The 19,481-nt window shown below is 32.9% G+C and overlaps 1 protein-coding gene across 1 annotated transcript; it reads right to left on the bottom strand.

Moving 5' to 3' along the window:
• Positions 1-742: 742 nt before the first annotated feature.
• On the bottom strand, positions 743-14,064 carry LOC118034804 (nuclear pore complex protein NUP107). The gene is made up of 24 exons (XM_035040217.2): positions 13,808-14,064; positions 13,122-13,510; positions 12,344-12,413; positions 12,044-12,159; positions 11,366-11,397; positions 11,120-11,245; positions 9,712-9,870; positions 9,342-9,434; positions 9,084-9,251; positions 8,641-8,739; positions 8,154-8,386; positions 8,008-8,065; positions 7,561-7,649; positions 7,192-7,323; positions 6,798-6,920; positions 6,186-6,284; positions 5,909-6,097; positions 4,518-4,689; positions 4,271-4,427; positions 3,927-4,129; positions 3,436-3,577; positions 1,739-1,899; positions 1,459-1,575; positions 743-1,011 (listed from the first exon to the last, which is right to left on the bottom strand). The coding sequence occupies exons 1-24, from the start codon at positions 13,888-13,890 to the stop codon at positions 943-945; spliced, it is 3,279 nt and encodes a 1,092-aa protein (XP_034896108.1). The 5' UTR covers positions 13,891-14,064; the 3' UTR covers positions 743-942.
• Positions 14,065-19,481: the final 5,417 nt, after the last annotated feature.

The raw sequence follows: 19,481 nt of genomic DNA on the forward strand, positions 1-19,481 counted from the left end.
TTAGGAGCATACGAATTTAAGTAAAAATATTTTAAAAAAGAAAAAGTAGATGATTGTCTTGTTGATCCTGAATAGTTTTGGCTCCTTCCTCAACCTTAAATATTCTCCCATCTACCTTCACTATGAATTCTTCCTTGCTTCCTGACATTATTTTAAAACTAAATTTTACATCACTTTTGTAACCTAACAATTTTCACTTCCTCCGGCTCCTCTCATTTTTGAACACATTGTCGAGACAGGCGACAAGCCAGCGCACAAACTGCGCATCCACAGGCCTAATGCAAGGCAGGTGCGGGCTGAAGGATAGGGGACCTCTAGACGAACACAAGCTGATCAAAGGCTGATGAACACCATGCCCATGAGCCCCAAAAGACAACCTGGCGCATCATCAGGAGCTAATCCACAGATAAATCACAGGAATCCAAAAGCTCCCCATGATTTGCTTCAGAAAAATATAATTAAAGCTAAAAGTATCGATACATTGCTACAGGTATGACCATATACTAGCATACTTTGTACAGCATTGGAAGCTCTCGTTAAGGAATACCTCCAAGGAAACCCAACAAGCATCCTGGATGATATTGCATGGTAATCACTATAGTAGGATTCATGCATTAATGGGGCGGAACAAATACCAAACTACTGGTAAATACCCTATATCGGTACGGGATCACAAGCGACGAATGTTTTTCACATTCATTCATGCTCACAGAGGTGCAGGGGCAGGGCTTTAATAACAGGAAAAACAAGGAGGAAAAAATGCATTTCACATTATCGAAATTACAGCTGTGCCAGAAGAAGAAAAAAGAACAGCAAAAAACTCTACAAAGTAGATAAAAAGTTCAAGTTCTCTCCTATATAATGCTATTGGTTACCCAACTACATCAGGTTGAGGTAAGTTTATAAATAAGCACCACGACCTGATTTCAAAAGTGCAAAACGTCAAGATGTAAGTTCCTCCTGAAGCTCCATATTGCATATTTCATATTCCCTCTCAAATAATAGAAACTCCTGAAAGTCCAGCGATTGAACAATGTTAGCTGAAGCTAATGTGACACAGACACCCCACCCTCCTACCCCATTTTTCAAACTAATAACAAAAGGAGGGAAAAGGAAAAGGAAAATCTGAATGAAAAATCAAGAAGTTTGGAAAAGAAAAGGCAATTCAATTTGAAGAAAGTTTATCGCAAAAGTGACATGATTTGTCAAAACTTTAGTGCTGTGCAACACAGCATGTACTAAAAATGCAAACGTTGTAGCCAATAAAAGCAGTTACGTCATAAATCTTCACAGATGTCTGTTCATATTACTTGATGATCAAAGTGCGTGCACAAATATTGCAATTGACACCAGTATGCATAGAGAGAAACCCAAATGGGAAATATTGCTGCATTTATGAGCCTCAAGCTCGAGTTTATTTTCTCATCCACTAACAAGCAGACCTAATAATTTACTCACCTGCAATTGTTGCTGACTAAACAATTGAAGAAACCCAGTATCTGGGCAAGCAACGAGTTCCATCAACTCATCGTGGCATTCCGGCGGATTACCCGACTCCATTAGTGAAACAGAAACCTGAGGAGCGGATATCATTAGTGGCAACACAGAAAAATGAGAAATGGCAATACTGTGAGTTTTGATAAAATGAAATTGAGAGCTATCCTACTAAAGGGTAAACAAGACACAAACTTAATCATAAATGGATACAACAGCTTCTCTGTTCCAAAGTAGAGATTACCTGCATACATCGAAGAATGATTTCTGGAAGACAGCACCTACGACAAAGGCCCCGCACAATATATGTTGCTGGGCCTTCCAAAGTACCATCTGCACTTGTATACCAAGCATCTAATCTGGATATCTCCATTGTGACCCCAGCTTGGAACCGAGCAAGCTCACCTACATTAGATAAGTTTAAATCCAATTAGCAGTACATAAATGAAACCATAGCTCATACATAAAAACATATGTTATGCCATAATAGTTCCCTTCTGTAATACCATTTCATTTACTTTTGTCATACCAATTAGCACAACAAATAAAAATTTCCATTAACAACTACTCTTTCACAAATTATTTATACTTTTTCTTTGACCAGTCATTTTGGTATGAACATTTGCACATGTATTATTCAAGTTATCAAAAAAATAATATAACAAATCAATTTTATGAATCTAACTTAAATAATATACACTATTTTTTTAGGAACTTAAATTTAACAATTGATTGCTAACATAACACAGGAAAGTATTTCACTTTCATATATAGCAGAGTCTAGGATTTCTTGAGAAGACTACCGTAGAAGTAATAGTTCTGAAAGAAATTGTAGCAAAAACGAATTAGGTAGTAACAAGCAAAGAATAGAGAACCAAAAGGTTAATGACATGGTTTAAGATTTTTCAAAACAATAGATATCAAACCATAAATCTCGATTGTGCATGCAAAAGGACCCAAATGCCATCAAATCACCATGCGAGGCTAAGAATCTTTTCAAATAAAGAATCAAACTTGATTCATTCTATTTCTACAATAAATTATACTAATCCAAGGTCAATTTTTCACTAATTGCAATATCTCAGATTTTACAACTATTTATTTGAATAAAAAAATCTTTCCTGAAACCATTGAAGATTGACAATTTTATATTACTTACCAGTTGCAATCTCAATCATCAATCATGCATTAAATATGACAAAACAGAGACTCTGTTCATATATACTATACTTAACCATGCCTTTAGAGAATAGAAGCAGCAATACAGTTTCAATTAAAGGAAACCTTATACTTTATGCCTGTTTAGGACTTTGGGTTTTAGTTCCAACTCTAAGATTAAGCATATTCAAAAATCTTTAACTTGTAAAACCCTTTAATTCATAGCTAGAGATATACATTAGGTTCTAAAAATTTAACAACAATTAAAAAATAGTGTTATTTATGGTTTAAAAGTTAAACAGCACACCCATACAAGAGCCATAGTAATTTGTGCTTGCTCCTTAAAAATCCTTTAAAAAAGCAGAAGTATGATCCATAAAAAAACCAACAAACCTATGATATGGCTAAGTTATTAACAATGGAAAATAGGGATAGGAGAGAAGGAGAACCAGGAGTATTGTAAACAAAAAGATTTAAATATGCATTCATATTAAAATAAAGGCAAGTATTTTATTCTTCAAAAATTAACAGAGAGAACATTTTGATAAAGTCAGAATCAAGGGTAATCTTGGCAAATCAATTGTTTCAACAAAATTTGAGCATTTATATATAGTTATGGATACATTTGTGCATGAGTGCACACATGAACACCATGAACACATGCTTTGGTGCGCATTCACATCATACCTCAGCTAAACAAGGAAGAACTGCATGGACACCACTGTATATTCAGTGGAAAATTCAAAAGTCCAAGCATCATTTAATCAATTGATAATTTCTAACCTTTGAAGCCAGCTGCCATGACAGTACCCAGAACACCACCATCATTAACTTGGTGTGATCCAAGTCCATCACCCTCTACTGCCAAACAGCGAAGAACAATCTCAATGCAATAATTGTCCCTAGGTGAAATGGTAACATTCACCTGCAATAACAACTCAGGTCATGAGCAAAGGACAGAAAATTAACTGAAAAAAGGATGACACAAAAAAGTGTGGAGTACATTATTTCCCCCACAATCTGTAAAAGGTAGCCTCTAAGAATAACCAATAGGTATTCAGAAATTACACAACGCATGCCATAATATCCCCACAATCTGTAAAGGTAGCCTCTAAGAAAATACAGTAGGTACTCAGAAATTAATCATCATATGATGCATGCCATTCATTTTATGGACCAGCTCATTCAAAAACCTTAACAGAAGACTTAAACTTCAAAATTGTCTATATGAATATCAGAGGTCACTTTCTTTTTCAACAGAAAAAACAACATACCATTAATTGGCGGCGTAATACAACTTCCTCACACACTGAACTGTAAAGGGCACTCATTAATGCAGTGCAAATGGTGGCGTCTGGATGCATACATTCACCAGATGGCAGACAAAGCATAGCAGTGGCATGCAATTCAAGGAATACAAGCATTGTTGATTCAAATTTCTCATCATCAGGAGAAGCCAACCAAGGATTTCCTTTTCCTGCAGCATTGAATATCAGAATGAGACAGGCAGAAATCCAGTCTTCAATGGAAACTATTTTGTTAGAATACATGCTTACCAGTCTTCTGTCAAGTGTGTGTTTGTGGTGCATAAACGAAAAGGCTGGTTGAATTCACTTACTTAATAACAATGACATAGAAGAATTCAATGTCTCTTTGGCTGCTGCTGTGGCTCTTTGTTTATCCTCCATTGAGAGTTCAAGGGGAGGAACCTCACCATTCTCAAGCTCAATTTTGAGCCAGTTGCGATAAGTTGCATCAGAGGAGTAGTACTCACTCTAACAATTAATGATAATTGGTTACAAAACCAACTAAATATCAGAATCTACAAAGAATATGAATGATAAAGAGATATACATGACACATACCCAATCTTGAAACTCTTTCAGATTCTCAGAAACATAATCCTCAAGAGTATTTGGTAGTTCTGAAAGCTGCTTCAAAGGCTCAGCAAGTAAACTTAGCAATGCATGTGCACCTATTGGCATTGCTGGCACTCTCCACATAGAAATCAGAGCAAATTCCCTGAACAATATATTGCTACAAAAAGGAACAATAGCTAAAAAACTCAACCCACGAGAGGAGCTACATAACAAAGGAGAAAAGGGATAATTTTTTGTTTTTAACAATGTTTTTCCATTAGCAAGCAACAATTAGGTGATGAAATAGCAATCAATTCAGTCAAGGTTGTTAAAATAGCTTGCTGGCCTAAAATCACTGAAGCGTCTGCAAAATCAAATAGTAAAAATGGATAGTGAAACTGTAAGATCTAGCATACTACCTGAAATAATTTTGAAAATGTACAGCTATATTTGTTAAAAAGGCATATAGATGTTCTATGCAAAATTATTATGAATAGAATTCTAAAGGACGCATGCCTAAGAAACCTTTTAAAATACTGTGTTTCATTATTTGTAACGATTGTAAGTTCCATTCAAACATAACATATGTAAAGAATTTAAAACTATTTTGTATTTTGAAAAATATCCAAAGCAACAATTGATTGGGGGGAGGGGTGGACATTTCACCAATTCTTGTTCAAAAAAGATATAAATGGGAAGGCTTGTCGATTGCTTTTTATTTCCTACGACATAAGAAAAACAAAAGACCTAAAGTAAATGTACGAGAAAGTCAAAAAGATGGGCACAAGGCCCACTATATGCTTCATGTTCCCATACCTAGCAGCAAGTACAGAAGAAGTCACAAGGAAATATATAGCTCTATTATCTTCTTCTTACATCTTTGCATCTAATCACTGTTTTGTGTGTACCTTCCCATTCCAAATATCACTTTCATAGTCAAATCTAAATTTGGGTGATATAGGACATCTATGAGTAGAGAATACTGGAAATGAAAAACTTGATTAGTTTAGTAAATAGAACATGAAAAAAGAAACCAGAGCCTGGTTCTTCTATCTCAAACAGTTAGTTTTTTTCTGTCATTGCAACTATATACGAGGTTGAGAAAGGGTTTTTATCTTCTATTTTATTCTTTTTTAGTCTACCACAATGATTGAGCTTAGAGCTCCTCTTGATTTGCTGAAGCATAAATCCATGACACATGCAGTTATATCATTCAAATCACATTGCAAATTATGATTTCAACAATCTCAATGTCTTAAATCTTTTGAGTCAACAACAACTGGGTTTGTTCATATGCGTTGGAATGTTTGGAAGATTTCCATTGCAATACTGAGAATCAATTGTTTATCCATTTAAAAACATTAAAGATGTAGAATTGCCAAATGTAGTTTAAAAACCTGTGTGTCAATGCCCGCAGAAGAAGTTTCACGCTGACTTCTTTCACGTTGGTAATTGTGGAGGGTGGTGTAAAGCAGAGCCATTGGATTGATGTAGCTTTTTCAAGACTCTGCAACCGGTGCTGCTCTGCAACATCTGATGACTTGTCATATTTTCCACCTTTAACTTCCCGAGATCTTAACAGAATCCTGTTGTAAATAGAGACCCCACTTACACTTTAGAACTTTTTGTTTATCTTCCTCACAATTGAAAACATTTTGCTTAACTAACTCATACCTCTCAATAATTTCTTCAAAACTTCCTTTTGAATCATCCTCAGAAGAAAATGGCAAATATTCCATAGCAGAAAGGAAAATTTTATATTTGACATGCACACTACTTGTCAAGAAAAAAGAAAAATAATTAGCATGTCATTGTGCAAATAAATGCAGGTCCTAACCATAACGACAGCTTAGTGCTTCCTGTTCATTTTAAAACCCTTAGAACAGTTAAGGGTTGGCATTGAATTTTTTTTGTACAAGGTTATAATTAAACAAAAGTCCATTGGCAAAGGATTTCTTCCTGAATAGTTAACCATCTCATTATGCATCCCAAATGTCTGCTAATTGCTTTTAACAGCTCTGATCAAATATAACTGAGTTCTTTTGAGTAATAATATTAGAAGGCCATTTTCCTGTTGTTGGGTCCACACAAGGAGGGACATCGGAATGAAATTTTAGACACCCTTGAACTCTTTTTCATCAAAATGGATGTTATTAAGACTTGAACTTGCATCTTATGGTTGCAAGCCTGATACTTCTACAATTGTACCTAGCATTAGGACCCACTAATAGACACCAAAGGAGAAGGAAGCTTGTAAAGACAACATTAATAACCATTCATTGTTACCTGCTATTTAGCCTCAGCTCCATCATATGCACAAAGAGGTCAATGCAACGGTGACGTGCAAGCTGAGAAGCGTATATCCCAACCAACTCCTCATGTTGCTTTGTGAACAGAAACATCACATACCTGAAATTTGGAATTTCCAACTATGAGAAATTACCAGAGCAACTTGGGCTTCACAAAACGAGAAGCCACACTCTCCATGATATAACACAGATATGAAGGAACTTGTCCAGGAGCCGCTGCACTCTTGGAATGATCCATGCCATGTCAAACACATGTAGGAAATGTACATGTCCTGATACTGTGAATGAGTTTTGGGACTATTTTGAAAACCAAAACGATGCTCTGAATGCAATCTAAAAACTACTTGACGTGACTTAACCAGAATACTTACATATGAAGAATGAGATCACCAACAGTCATGAGCTTCTCTCTAAAAGAATCCTGCATTTCCTCAGCATGTAAGTACCTCAGCACAAGCACTAGGTGAGCACCAAAACGAATCATCTGAGAATCGCCATGTGGCCTGATAGCAACCACAATGCACGGTTGTTAACAAGCTAATAAGTTACAATAACAAATAAGAAATAAACAAAATTGTAAACTTGTATGATACAAAAGAAAAAAAGAAGATGTCCAGGAAACACTTGTCTTTTTCCCTGAACTGACCAAAAGAGAAGTGTAATGAAAAAGTAATCAAAAACTCAACTTGAAACTCCTTTAAGGGTTTTAATTTAAACAAAAAGAACTCAAAAGACATCACCTGAAGATATTTTGATCATCCTCTGAAGGTGCTATCCATGACCAGATCATGTCTAGAAGATGTGGTATATTCCCTAACATTAAATCCATCTGTCAAGCAATGTATGGTCAGGGAGGAGCAGCCAAAAAGTTTCAATTGATATGACAAACAAAAATTAATTCTATTTACAAAAGAATATCTTTGTTCTAGCACAAAACACAAAGCAAAAATTGTCAAGGTTGCATTCAAGGATTAGGAAATTGTTTTTTTTTTTTTTTTTTTTTTTAGACTTGAGAAGATTTTTAACAGGAATGAAGATATGGATTGCAAAATGGAGTACAAGACATCGTCCTCGAGATAAGGAAAAAGGAAGTCAAAGTGATCACTGCTCAATCTATTCAAAAGTAGAAAAAAAATTGAGATATCAAATGAAAATCCATATGCAAGTAACTAATTGTCTTCAAAAACCTCAATTTGCCGGTGCTGCTCCTTGCATCCCCGACTAACCGCTTCATTAACCAGTTCACTAAATCATGCAGAAAATAGCTAAATCAAATACCAATGCATATTATGCAATAATACATTAACAAATTGAATTAGCAGATTAAAATTACCCTGAGTGGAGTTTCTGAAGAAGTGCTGAAAGGTTCCGTGGTTGCTGGTTCAGAACTTGTTGTGGCCAATTTTCTGGTCCAGCTGCATGAGCAGCACCATCAATTTGTCCAGGACTTCCATCGCCAACATCTCCATAGCTTTTAAGCTGCACCGTTCTTCCTGGTTGTGAGTGAGCTAGTTCTAAGTCCACCCGAGCATCAAGCCAAGACTTTGACATTGCCCAGCATGCTGACTGCAGACATATTGAGCATCAGATTTCATGCCATTGCAGTAGGAAGTAGTCAAAAGAAATAAAATAATTTTCTTCCTGTCAATGTGCGCGCCACCTTTTTGTGCAAAGTTAACAAAAATTCTTTCATTTTTTCCCACGATAATAATGTCAACACTTGATGAGCAAGTATGATTTTGAAGTAATATAATAAATAGTTAAAAAGTTTCGTGAGAAGAAAGAAATTCCTTTCAAATTTGCATATCAGAGAAATATACCTCCCAGTTTGTACAGATTGGAAGTATCCGCTTCAAGTTGCTGCATTGTGCTGCATATACAGCTACTTCATATTTCCCACCATTTTGCTCAGCAATTTTCTTCAGGATAAAGATGACAAGAAAAAATAAGTCAAATCAGATGAACACAATTGATATAGTGCATCCATAACGAAAACATTAGACACCTGATCAACATGCCAGTACATCTCTACATGGGCATAAATCACTGGATTAACACAATAGCAACATCTCTTTTGAAAACAAAGTGCAAAAGGTTCATATGAAAAATCTTTAACAAAGAAACTTGGAAAAATTACCTGAAATGGTGACAAAAGAAGACTGCTATAATATGAACAGAAGAAAGGGCAGTTGAAATAAAGGTTACACACGAGAAACTGAATGCAAGGGCAAAAGGCTAGTTGATCTACTTTGGTCAACCTTACCTCTGACGCACAATAGGAAGCCCATTTCCATAAATGCCATTGGTGACCAATGCCACTTTCTAATTCAATGGCTTGCAGCCTTCTGTTCTTCCCATTTTTCACCAGGGCTTCAACAGAAGGAACAAGGTCCAATCCTCCAAATGGACATAAAGTTGCAGCTCTCCATGGCTGCCCAAAATTGAAGCATGTATCAAGAACAGGTGAGGGAAACCACAATTTGAAATTTATGTTAACTCAAACCTCTAAGACTTTGATTACCTGTCCAGCTGAGCGGCAAAGGTCTAGTGCCTTTTCCAGTCTTCCAGCCCTCAATAGGGTCCAGATATCCTCCAGAAGAGATTCATCTTGTTTCTGCGTAGCCACGTAGGCATATTATTACAGATTTAAAAGTTATTAGAATGCTACAACTTAGTACTTAGAGCACTCTCACCACAATCCTGTCAAAATCTAAATTAATTTCCACTCCAATTTCCTCTCTTTCATATTCTATTTCAAAATTATTTTCATTAAATGCACAATAATATGAGCAAACTTAACTTATGGAAACACCACAGGTACCATATTAGGAGATACCAACACTAGTTAAAATAAGATTCATATAATTATTAAGTTAAAAGTACAATATTACTTTGTCATCCAGTAACTGATGCGCATGTTCTCGGGTTGGAGCATCAAAATCCAAGTGTTGAACAGTATTTGTATTGGAGGCACCTTTCTGTAGAAACCGTTGTGTCTGGTGCCAAATTCCTGACTTTGGAAGATAGGTACCAACATGAGATCCTTGCACCTGCAATCATTAATAAATACCCTGTCAAACAAAGCCAGTGAACTATCAAAACTTTCAGCAGCAACTCAGACATCATGATGCTTGAATGCTGAACCTGGTTTTCCCAACACGGTCAAATTAAGACCAAATTCCAACAAAACACATGCATGATCAGTCGTTGAGAAAAGGGTAAAGTTTGCCACTTTCAATATGTAAATCTCCTCCAGAAGAGTTATCAGTCGCGTTTGTTGAATGCATATGTCCATAAGTTCAGAAATCAAACCCAAAGCTCCTATTATGTTCCAAAACCAGACTATAGGACAGCAAAGCACGTTCAATAAGAAAAGTCAGGCATGCAAGAGAATCTCTCTTTTTTTGGAAGATAATGAATTTCATCCAATAAAGCACACATAAGAGGTGAAAGACATCATGAATATATCTATCCTATAACAAGTTAGAGAGTTTTTGGGACATTGTATTTCAGCATAGTTAAACAAAAAGCAGATTATGGATGAAATACTTGGTTGAAAGAATCCAAGGGAGTGAAAATAGCAGAGGTTTTTCATTGATGAAAATGACTAGCTATTAGATTCTTCCCACCAAAATCAGGAAACACCATGAGCACAAATAAATTTTTCCTTCCAGTTGCATTACATCTATTACTATCCAATCCTTGACTTAAAAGTCATATCCTACAATACCATATCCGATCCACAAAGTGAAGACTGACTCCAATATTTCTTTTTCTATATTTTACAAACACTGGGATACCTCCACTACTAATTTGATAAATACTTGCTCATAACACATCAGACTACAAATTCAACAAGACTTGATCCAGTTCCCAGGGGGGCTATTAGTGCATAGGACTCAAACTCAACTGTTTACTCTAATTTACTTAAAGTCATGACTTTCAGCAAATAATAATAAAATGGCTGTAGTTAAATAAGAGATGGTGCTAGCCTGTCACTAATTATTTCACAATCTCAATCCATGAATGATCCCCAATTTATAATTTAGCTTAAATGCCATACCCATTACATCTAAAACCACCTTCTGATTCAATATCACATACCAGGATAAGAAACAGGAAGAAAAAAAACATACTACATATGCAGGGTAGAGAAAACCTAACAAAACCACCCACCTACTCTCATCAATTAAAAGAGAAACGGACAAGAATGACTATCTCAACAAGTGTTCTGCAGAACTCCAATGCATTTCTAGGGATGAAATGTTCTATTTAATGAAATTTGAGGAAACTGATCACCTTGCTTTCCAAATCAAGGGCTTTAGAGGCTAACCCTTCCAGCCATTGAAGGATTCGAAGGCACAACTGTGCTGTATGGTCATTCACAACAAACTGGCAAGCCTCCAAATGTGATGTTGATGGTGACTGTTATAAGCCAACATGTTGAAATGAGAATACACAGTTTAAACCTTTTAAAAGAGTTAAAAATAATGGCAGTTTTGGAAACATAGAGATAATTTGTCCTGTTAATGGAAATGAAGATACCACAATCAGCTCTTCAGGGGGCTCCTCTGTAACTGCAAGAAAAATGAAAAATGTTGTTCATAAACTTCAATGCTCAATGGGATGGGATTTGACAGAAACACAGAACCAAGAAAGTTGGAGAAAATAAACCACCTAATACCGAATTGGCATCACCACCAATGCCTTATTGAAAACCTCAAAATTGCTAGTTGACTAACATCAAGAGTACATATCTTGTTACTCCCACATAAGCGGATGAACTTATTGCAATATTATAATATGAATTATCAGAAAGTAACATTTATCTATCCCTTTTGCATCATCAGACAAGCATCAAGGATGATATAATGTCACCACCACTTAAAAGACACTGCAAATTTTTGATAAGAGTAAATTCACACATGAAGATTAATGACAAGTGCACAACAGAAAAATAAAGGCCATAACCCAAATCATAAATGCACCTAAGCAAACATGCACAAGAACTCCCCCCCCCCCCAACCAAGTCACAAGCACCCACCCAACACCACCCACCCCCCCCCACCAACACACACTGTAACATGGAAGAGCAATATGCAACCTCAAGATTCAAGCCAAAGAACTTTAAGAGACTTGATAAACCATAAAAATTATGGAACACTTGATCATCACAAGCATCAATTTCAAGCAGGGAAGTATTAGAGGATAAGGGTTGATTGCCTTTCCCATAGAGGTACCAAAGGAGAGACCAGGTAGCAGCCTCGTCAAGCAATAACTGAGCCTTCTGTCTCATCAATTTGTCCTCTACAACCCGATGCCATATATTGGGCCCATACCTGTTGAAATAATAGCACTTAAAACTTCTCTTTTAACTGTAAAGCTCATCATTACAGAAGGAATTCTATTGCAAGTGAATGAATTAAAAGTTGTTAAATTACATCCATCTATCCTACTCATGACAATATAGAGCAACGGATTACATAATAGAAACTCAATATTCTACCCCAGCATCAAACTCACCTAATGGACTCTGAAACATCCCGGCATGATTTTTCAAATCTTAAAATGAGATCACGAATTGGCATCAACCCTGCAGAATCAGACTAAGACATTATAACTAATGTACTGTGCATGGCTAACCAGTTAAACAGCTATATACATGTTGCATGATTAATAATAGCCAATTAAGAGAGCCCAGGTTGTGGTGTGCATTTATTTCCAAAAAAATTCTATTCATTTGTTTATACTTGTAATGTATGAAAAAGAAATGATAGCAAACAGAAAGGATATCCAGGTTTTGACAACTGTTTGCTCCCCCTCCACCTTCTCCCCCACCCAAGCCAAAACTCCAGTCCCCAAGCCTCAGAACCAACATCCTATAAGGCCTCATATAACAGCATCTCCCACCCTTCAGCATCCTCTCTAAAACATGGCAGGTAAGCTCATGCATGGTGTATAGAAGACAGAAAGTGCTGAAGACCAAACTTGTCAAAATTCTATTCTGATATAAATGGTCCTCATCAGTCCAGGGTGCTTCCTTCTTCCAACTAAAGAATTCCATCAGTAACTAAACAAACATCACCTAGTTCCTCTTCTTTTTTTTTCTAGCTGCATCAACCAGTTCTAATCTTTCATTAATTGCTCTTATTTTTTCTAAACTTAGTCACCAGAATATCTCAATGTATTGCCTAGGGTCACAGATATGAAATGCCAAAATCAAAATATTTCCTTTTACCAATCTCATATTTTCTAAGTTTCAAACCTAAAGCAAAGAAATAACAAAATCACTTCAATGTACCTTGAATAGCAGAATCAAAAAGAGACGCAAACAAACCAAAAGTAGTCTCTCCACTATCCGTCAATGTATCATCCTCAATCTTGCAAGCTTTAAGTGATTGGCTTCCAAATCGAGCAACTGAATCAATACCAAGATCAGCCTCTGAAAATCCACCACGGCTATCAACAGACGATCTCCTTTTGATTGCAGATTGATTCCTCGCAGGCGTAGTAGCACCTTCAAAATGATAGGTCTCAATGCTGTCAACCTCTTGCTTGATGTTTTCTAGAATAAGTGCAGCATTGGTGGGGCTGTGAATATTATTCCCATCATACAACAGCCTGGACTCACTGAACTTGGAAACGGGACCATCTTGATGGGGTGAAACGCTTGATATCGAGTGCCTTTTCCTGCACATAATTCATGATTCTTGAAGTTCTTACAGAGGTACGCATAAAAAAATAAAAACAAAAAATTGCACCGAAAAATCCATCAACATTGGTTTGGTAATATATACTCCTTTTGATATTTCACGTTTCAAAGCGAACCCACCAAGCAAACAACCACAATATATTCCGTCATTACAGTTGAAACTAGCCAAAATATCGAAAATTGGAGAAGCGCAAAGAAAAGAATACAAAAGAAAGAACCCTAGCTAAACAATTTTAAGTTAAATAAAAAAAAAAAGGAAGAAGGAAGGCAGTCACCCGTAACGGCGAAACTGTTCTCTTATGGTAAGATCTTCGGGGTCGGAGTAGCTGTTGGACACATCCATTTCGACATCCTCCATTTCCTTTCCTTTCCTTTCCTTTTAAAGTGGCAAGTGCACCTCTCAGGAGGATTCTGTACTCTCAGTCAGAGGAGAGAAGAAGCTCTACGAGGGAGGTTGAGAGGGAGGTTTTTCCACTTCAACTTTCAAGCCGAGAGACCAAAAACCCTTTGCACTTTGAAGATTACAATGGGCCTCCAGATCAAATATTAGAAACAACGCCTGCCAAGCTAAAAAAAATTTCACTTTCCATTCATTTTCTTTGTAATAGTGTTTTTTTCTAAGTTCTTTAAAAAAAATTTAACTCTTCAAACTTTTGTTTAATTTTGTCTTTATTAAGAATTATATTTGATATTTTATTTTATTTTACTTTGTATTTGATTATCATGTCATCACAAAAAAGTCAAATATTAGGTTAGGTCGATACTTAATTTTACAAAAATCAATTAAAAAAAATGTTTTTATTGCTTGTAAAAAATTAAAAATTGAACGGGCTAAAGTTGACAACAAGAAAAATATACATGCTTTTTAAAAAATATATCCATTGGGTGCCTTTCTAAGGATTTTAGCCACTAGATTTATTTTCATTTTTTCTTTTGTTTTTTTAAGTTTAAATTTTTACCTTTTAGAGACTCATCAAAAAATAATAAATATTGGAGAAATTGATCAAGTTGTGAGATTTTATTAACAAAAAAAAAACCTAATTTTAGTGGTAGTGATTTTTTCTTTAAGAGATACGTGTTATTTAAGTGATTTTTAGCTTTTATTTTACCAAAAATAATAGATTGGAGTTGAGAGGGAAAAAAAAAATTTTTGTTTATTTTTGTGTTGTTTGATTGATTTATTGGTATTTTAAGTTGAGAAAATAATTTGTCAAGGTCTTAAAGATATTTTTAGTTAAAAATAGTTTTGTAGATCCAACAAACTATAACATGATTTTCCAAACACCACTTTAATGGTTAAGATATAGGCAAACAAATGATGTTTCTTTTGTTCTATCTTATAAAAAATAAAGTCACCCGCATATTTTATGAAAAAGAAAAAAAAGTAGACCAATAATTCATTTAATAATTTAATTTTATTAAATACTTATTAAATTTTACTTTTTTAAATAAGATTATAATATTCTTTTTACAACATTAACAATCAATCTTTTTATATAGCTCTTTATAATGCTTTTGTTTTTTTATTTTTAAAACTTTTAATTGGTTGTTTCCTTTAACATGTTAATTTTTATTATTGCATGATTAAATAAAATAAGACTTCAAAAAATAAAGTTATTAAATTTAATTAAGTTTATGACCCGAGTCACGGGTTTAGAGCGTGAACTTGGGTTGACCCGAGTCAATCAAAGACATTATTGTCTTAATATATGTGTGTAAGTGTGAGTAAAAAAATGTTAGAATGACTTCATCTTAATTGTTCTTCTTCTTTTTTTTTAAAGTTAAAATTGGGTTTTAACAAGTAGTATTTTAACCAGTAAAGTCAATTGAGTCATATCGAATCAGCTATTATTATTAAAAAATTATATTAGTAAATTATTTTGTTTCAATGAAATTTAACTTATTACTATTTTTGTAAAAACATTATTTCTATTTGATTAAATAAAAAAAATTAAAGAACTCCTACGACATAGATCAAATATCGTAATTAACATTTATCTCTCAACTTCCTGACTTAATTTTTATTAACTAATATAATTCTATTTTTTATATATATATTAAAAGCACATATCATATTTTCAATTAATAGTTGAAACTTTTCGTGGTAATAAAAATCATGTCCTCACATTCTTTTTCTGCATTTTAAATAGATACAGCTAGTTTTCAACTAAACTTGTTTCCTTAATTATTTTAATATATTGTATTGATGTGATTGCTTTTCTTGTCTAATATTCATATTGTTGATTTTATCGATGATTTTCATCAAGTTATGATCGATTATTGATTCCTTAATCAATATATTATCTATTCTTCATTTTTTTTTCAATAAAAAAAAAAACTATAATTAGAAACTTCATCCTGAGCGAGGATAAATAAAAGTCTTATTAATCAAACAAAATTATGAGGTTCTTAACTTGAATTTTACAGGTTAACAAGGAAAGTAAGGTAAATACCAAAAATAACAAGCTAGAAAAGAACATCAAAGAAAAGAAAGCTATAAACAAAAGTTGTAAATAAAAAAATAAATTATTATAAGCAAAAGAAAACAATAAGTAGTTAAAAGATGTGAATAAATTATGTGTACAGGGCTCGTCATTGTTTTAAGTTACCTGTGGTAGCGGTTGCTTTTCAAATAGCTTTTCGTGGCCGAAAAGCATGCCAATGATGTTTTTTTATTTTTTAAAAATCATTTTTAAGATCAGCACATCAAAAACGATCTGAAAAGTACAAACCGAACTCAATTTTAGCAAAAAAAAAAAAATTCAAAATTTGACGAAACGCAGTTACAAAACGCAATGCCAAACACTCTCTTATACTATTATAAATATAGAATTTCAAGTAAATATAAAATTCTAATCTTATACAAATGGTTGAAAGAAAATAAGGAATATATAATCTTAATCCTTACTTTTATTGTTTTTCATAATGTTTAAACATGAACTAATATCAGATCTTAACATAACAATATCAAACATGTTACTCATAAAATATATTCAACTTACATCGTAATCTATTTAATTTATAAAATTATACATAAAATCTATAATTTAAGTTATTTTTACTACTAGCAATAATTCATTTATATTAGAAACTTATCTCACAGCATTTCTTACGCCATCCAAAAGATGCAAAAAAAATCTTGTATTAGCACATGTATTGCATGTGTCAACCAAGTTTTTTTAAAATAATATCTATATTAAATAAATTACCGAAAAGGCCCTCAACAAATCTAATTACTACAAAAAGACTTAAAAAAAAGACGTAAAGGCCCATTGATTTAAGTTATAAAATCTTTTCCTTAAAGGTCAAATGAGTCATTTTATTAATTTAAAAAAAAAAAAAACGATAAAGCTCCTAGAGCCATTAGCCTTGTTCTTTGAATGGTATAAGGATGATGCGATGAAAATGATAACAAGAGAATAATAAAGAAAGAATGATTGAAGTTTTAGCTTGTAAGAGAATGCATGGAAGCATCAATCTTTAAGACAAATCTTTTTTTAAGCCATGTAAAAGACTAGTCGTTTAAAGCTTTTTTTTTTTTTTTGTTTATAAGGCATACGAGTAAAAAAGATTTTGTTTTTATTTTTTAGGTTAAGGAAAGCTGGGCAAGAATATCGGTAGCCTTTTTTCCTATGAAATAAAGAGAATCAGAGTAGTCATGAAGTTTATAATGGTTTTTTTTTTAATGTTGTTTAGAGATTATTTTTGAAAATTGAGAAATTAATAGCCGAAATCATTAAGCCTATTTAATTCGTGTATTAATTTTAAAAAAATCAATTGTATATATATAGGTAATTTAATATGATTGGATGGTCCATGCACTAAACAAGTTGGTTGTCACCATTGAAAAATTCAATTCCAAGTGTTAAGTCAATACCTTAGTTTTGGAAACTTTTTTTTTTTTTTTTTTTTTAACCCTGATATCTTCACACCCTTTAAAAAGATGAGACTAGTTCTATTCAGAGTTCATAAATCGAACTATTTTCACCCTTACAGAATATAATAATATTTTAATTGTTAAACCAATACTTCATTAATTTATAAACTTTTAAAGTTATGGAATTAAATTCCAAATGAAATTTAATTGCTAAAAATGACCAAAAACAAATAAAAAAGGAGACCTTCTCTTTTGCTTCAGTAATTCCTCTTGGAATTAACATTTAAAATAACACTCCAAAAATATCCTTAAAAAAAAAAAAATTTATTTTTTACAAAACCCTCCACTATCTCTTTCCTTTCCTTTTTCTAACCCCCACCAAAAGTTATCATTTTCCCGGTTTTAGGTACTACCAGACTCGATAAAGTTGTTGGCATAACTGATTGTTAATTTACTGAAAAAAGGATATAATGTGGTTCTAAACGAGTTATACGCACATGTTGCTGGATTTATTCTCTAAGCCTATCATTTTCTGTCTCTTCACATAAAACTTAAATTCAATAATTAAATATATCAATTAATTCTCAGAATTTTAAAAGATATGTTTGTTTTATAAACCTGTATTTAAAACAAGCATTTACAATAAATTAAAAATATCTTAAATTATTAAACTTGTTATTATAAAACATGATTAAATTAAAAAACTTAATGATATATTAAATGCAATATAATAATATAAAACCTTAATTGACATTTATAATAAAACACATATGACTTAAGTTTCATTTTCTTTGCTATTAATGGATGATTCTAAGTTTGGAGTTTGTATGCTCATACACTTAATCTACTAATATTATTGAATTCTTTTATTTTAGGATCATTAATACAACAACGACCTTTCAATTCAAAAATTAATTAACATTAAGGTGGTAAAAATATCACAAAGATAGTAGTTAAAAAGTGGTAAATATAAGGATCCTTATAGCAAGAAAAAAATATTTTGTTGTAACAAAAAAATGACTTAAGAGAAAAATAGTCAAGATTGCTAGTTCAATTTATTTTCACATGTATTTTGAACAATATAATTGAATTTAAATATATATTTAATATTTTATTATAAAAATAAAAATCATAATAAGTTATCATTACAATTCAAATCACATTTTAAATTGAATTTAATTTCAGAAACTATTTTTTTATTGATAAAAAACACTAACAAAAACATTATTTGTTTCTAAATTTTTTAACGGTTCCGGATGAAAACTAAAGTGGTCATTTGTTGAATTTATTTAAATTATTTTAAGGAATTTTTAAGAAAGAGAAAAACTAAAACTCAATTATTTTTATATATTTCCAATAGAATTACTAAAAGAAGATGAAATAAGAAAACACAGTTTATTCTCTTTTAAGTCGAATGAATAGAGTCACGCATCCTCTCTTTTATTCCCTCTCACATCCTCTCGTTTATTCTCTCTCTATTTTCTTTCCCCTCTTATTTCTATATTCTCCGATCTCTCAGTTAAAATCACCACCCTCTATTTACATTTTTTTTTATTGCAACTTTCTCATCCTTTTTACTCTCCTTTTAAAATATTTTGTTTTTCTCTTTTTTTGCTTTCTCACTTCACAATCTTTAAATTACTATGTTGTTTAGATAAAGTAAATCACTGGATTATTGGCTAGCGATATACTAAAAATTAAATAAAACAAAATAAAACACACAAGAAAAAATAATGGCATTGCCAACATGTGTGTTTTTCAAAGATTGAGCTGTAAAATTAAGAGATAGACATAGATTTGAAAACAGGCTATACGATCGATCAAAACTCGGATTGACTTAAAACAAAATCTGAAGACTATTATATATATATATTTTTTTGAGGTGACAACATCTTGTGTTGATATAAGTGTGACACGAGTCACAAATCCAACTAGGTTTAATAAATAAATTTATTTTTTATTTAATTATACGATAACAAAAATAAAAGATCATAGTAAAGCAACCAAATGAAATATATAAAGAATGACTACAATGGGTTGCACAAAAAAAAAAACTTGATAATATTTTAAAA

This window comes from Populus alba, chromosome 1 (assembly GCF_005239225.2).
Source record: "Populus alba chromosome 1, ASM523922v2, whole genome shotgun sequence".
In the NCBI taxonomy this organism is placed as follows: Eukaryota; Viridiplantae; Streptophyta; class Magnoliopsida; order Malpighiales; family Salicaceae; genus Populus; species Populus alba.

What these genes read in the sequence shown, in the direction of transcription:
- LOC118034804 (XM_035040217.2), bottom strand. Translation starts at nt 13,890, where the DNA reads ATGGAGGATGTCGAAATGGATGTGTCCAACAGCTACTCCGACCCCGAA. An exon ending in TTTGCCGCTCAGCTGGACAG is followed by an intron (nt 9,252 to 9,341) that starts GTAATCAAAGTC and finishes AATTTTGGGCAG; the next exon opens with CCATGGAGAGCTGCAACTTT. An exon ending in TTCTATGTCATTGTTATTAA is followed by an intron (nt 4,130 to 4,270) that starts GTAAGTGAATTC and finishes TCAATGCTGCAG; the next exon opens with GAAAAGGAAATCCTTGGTTG.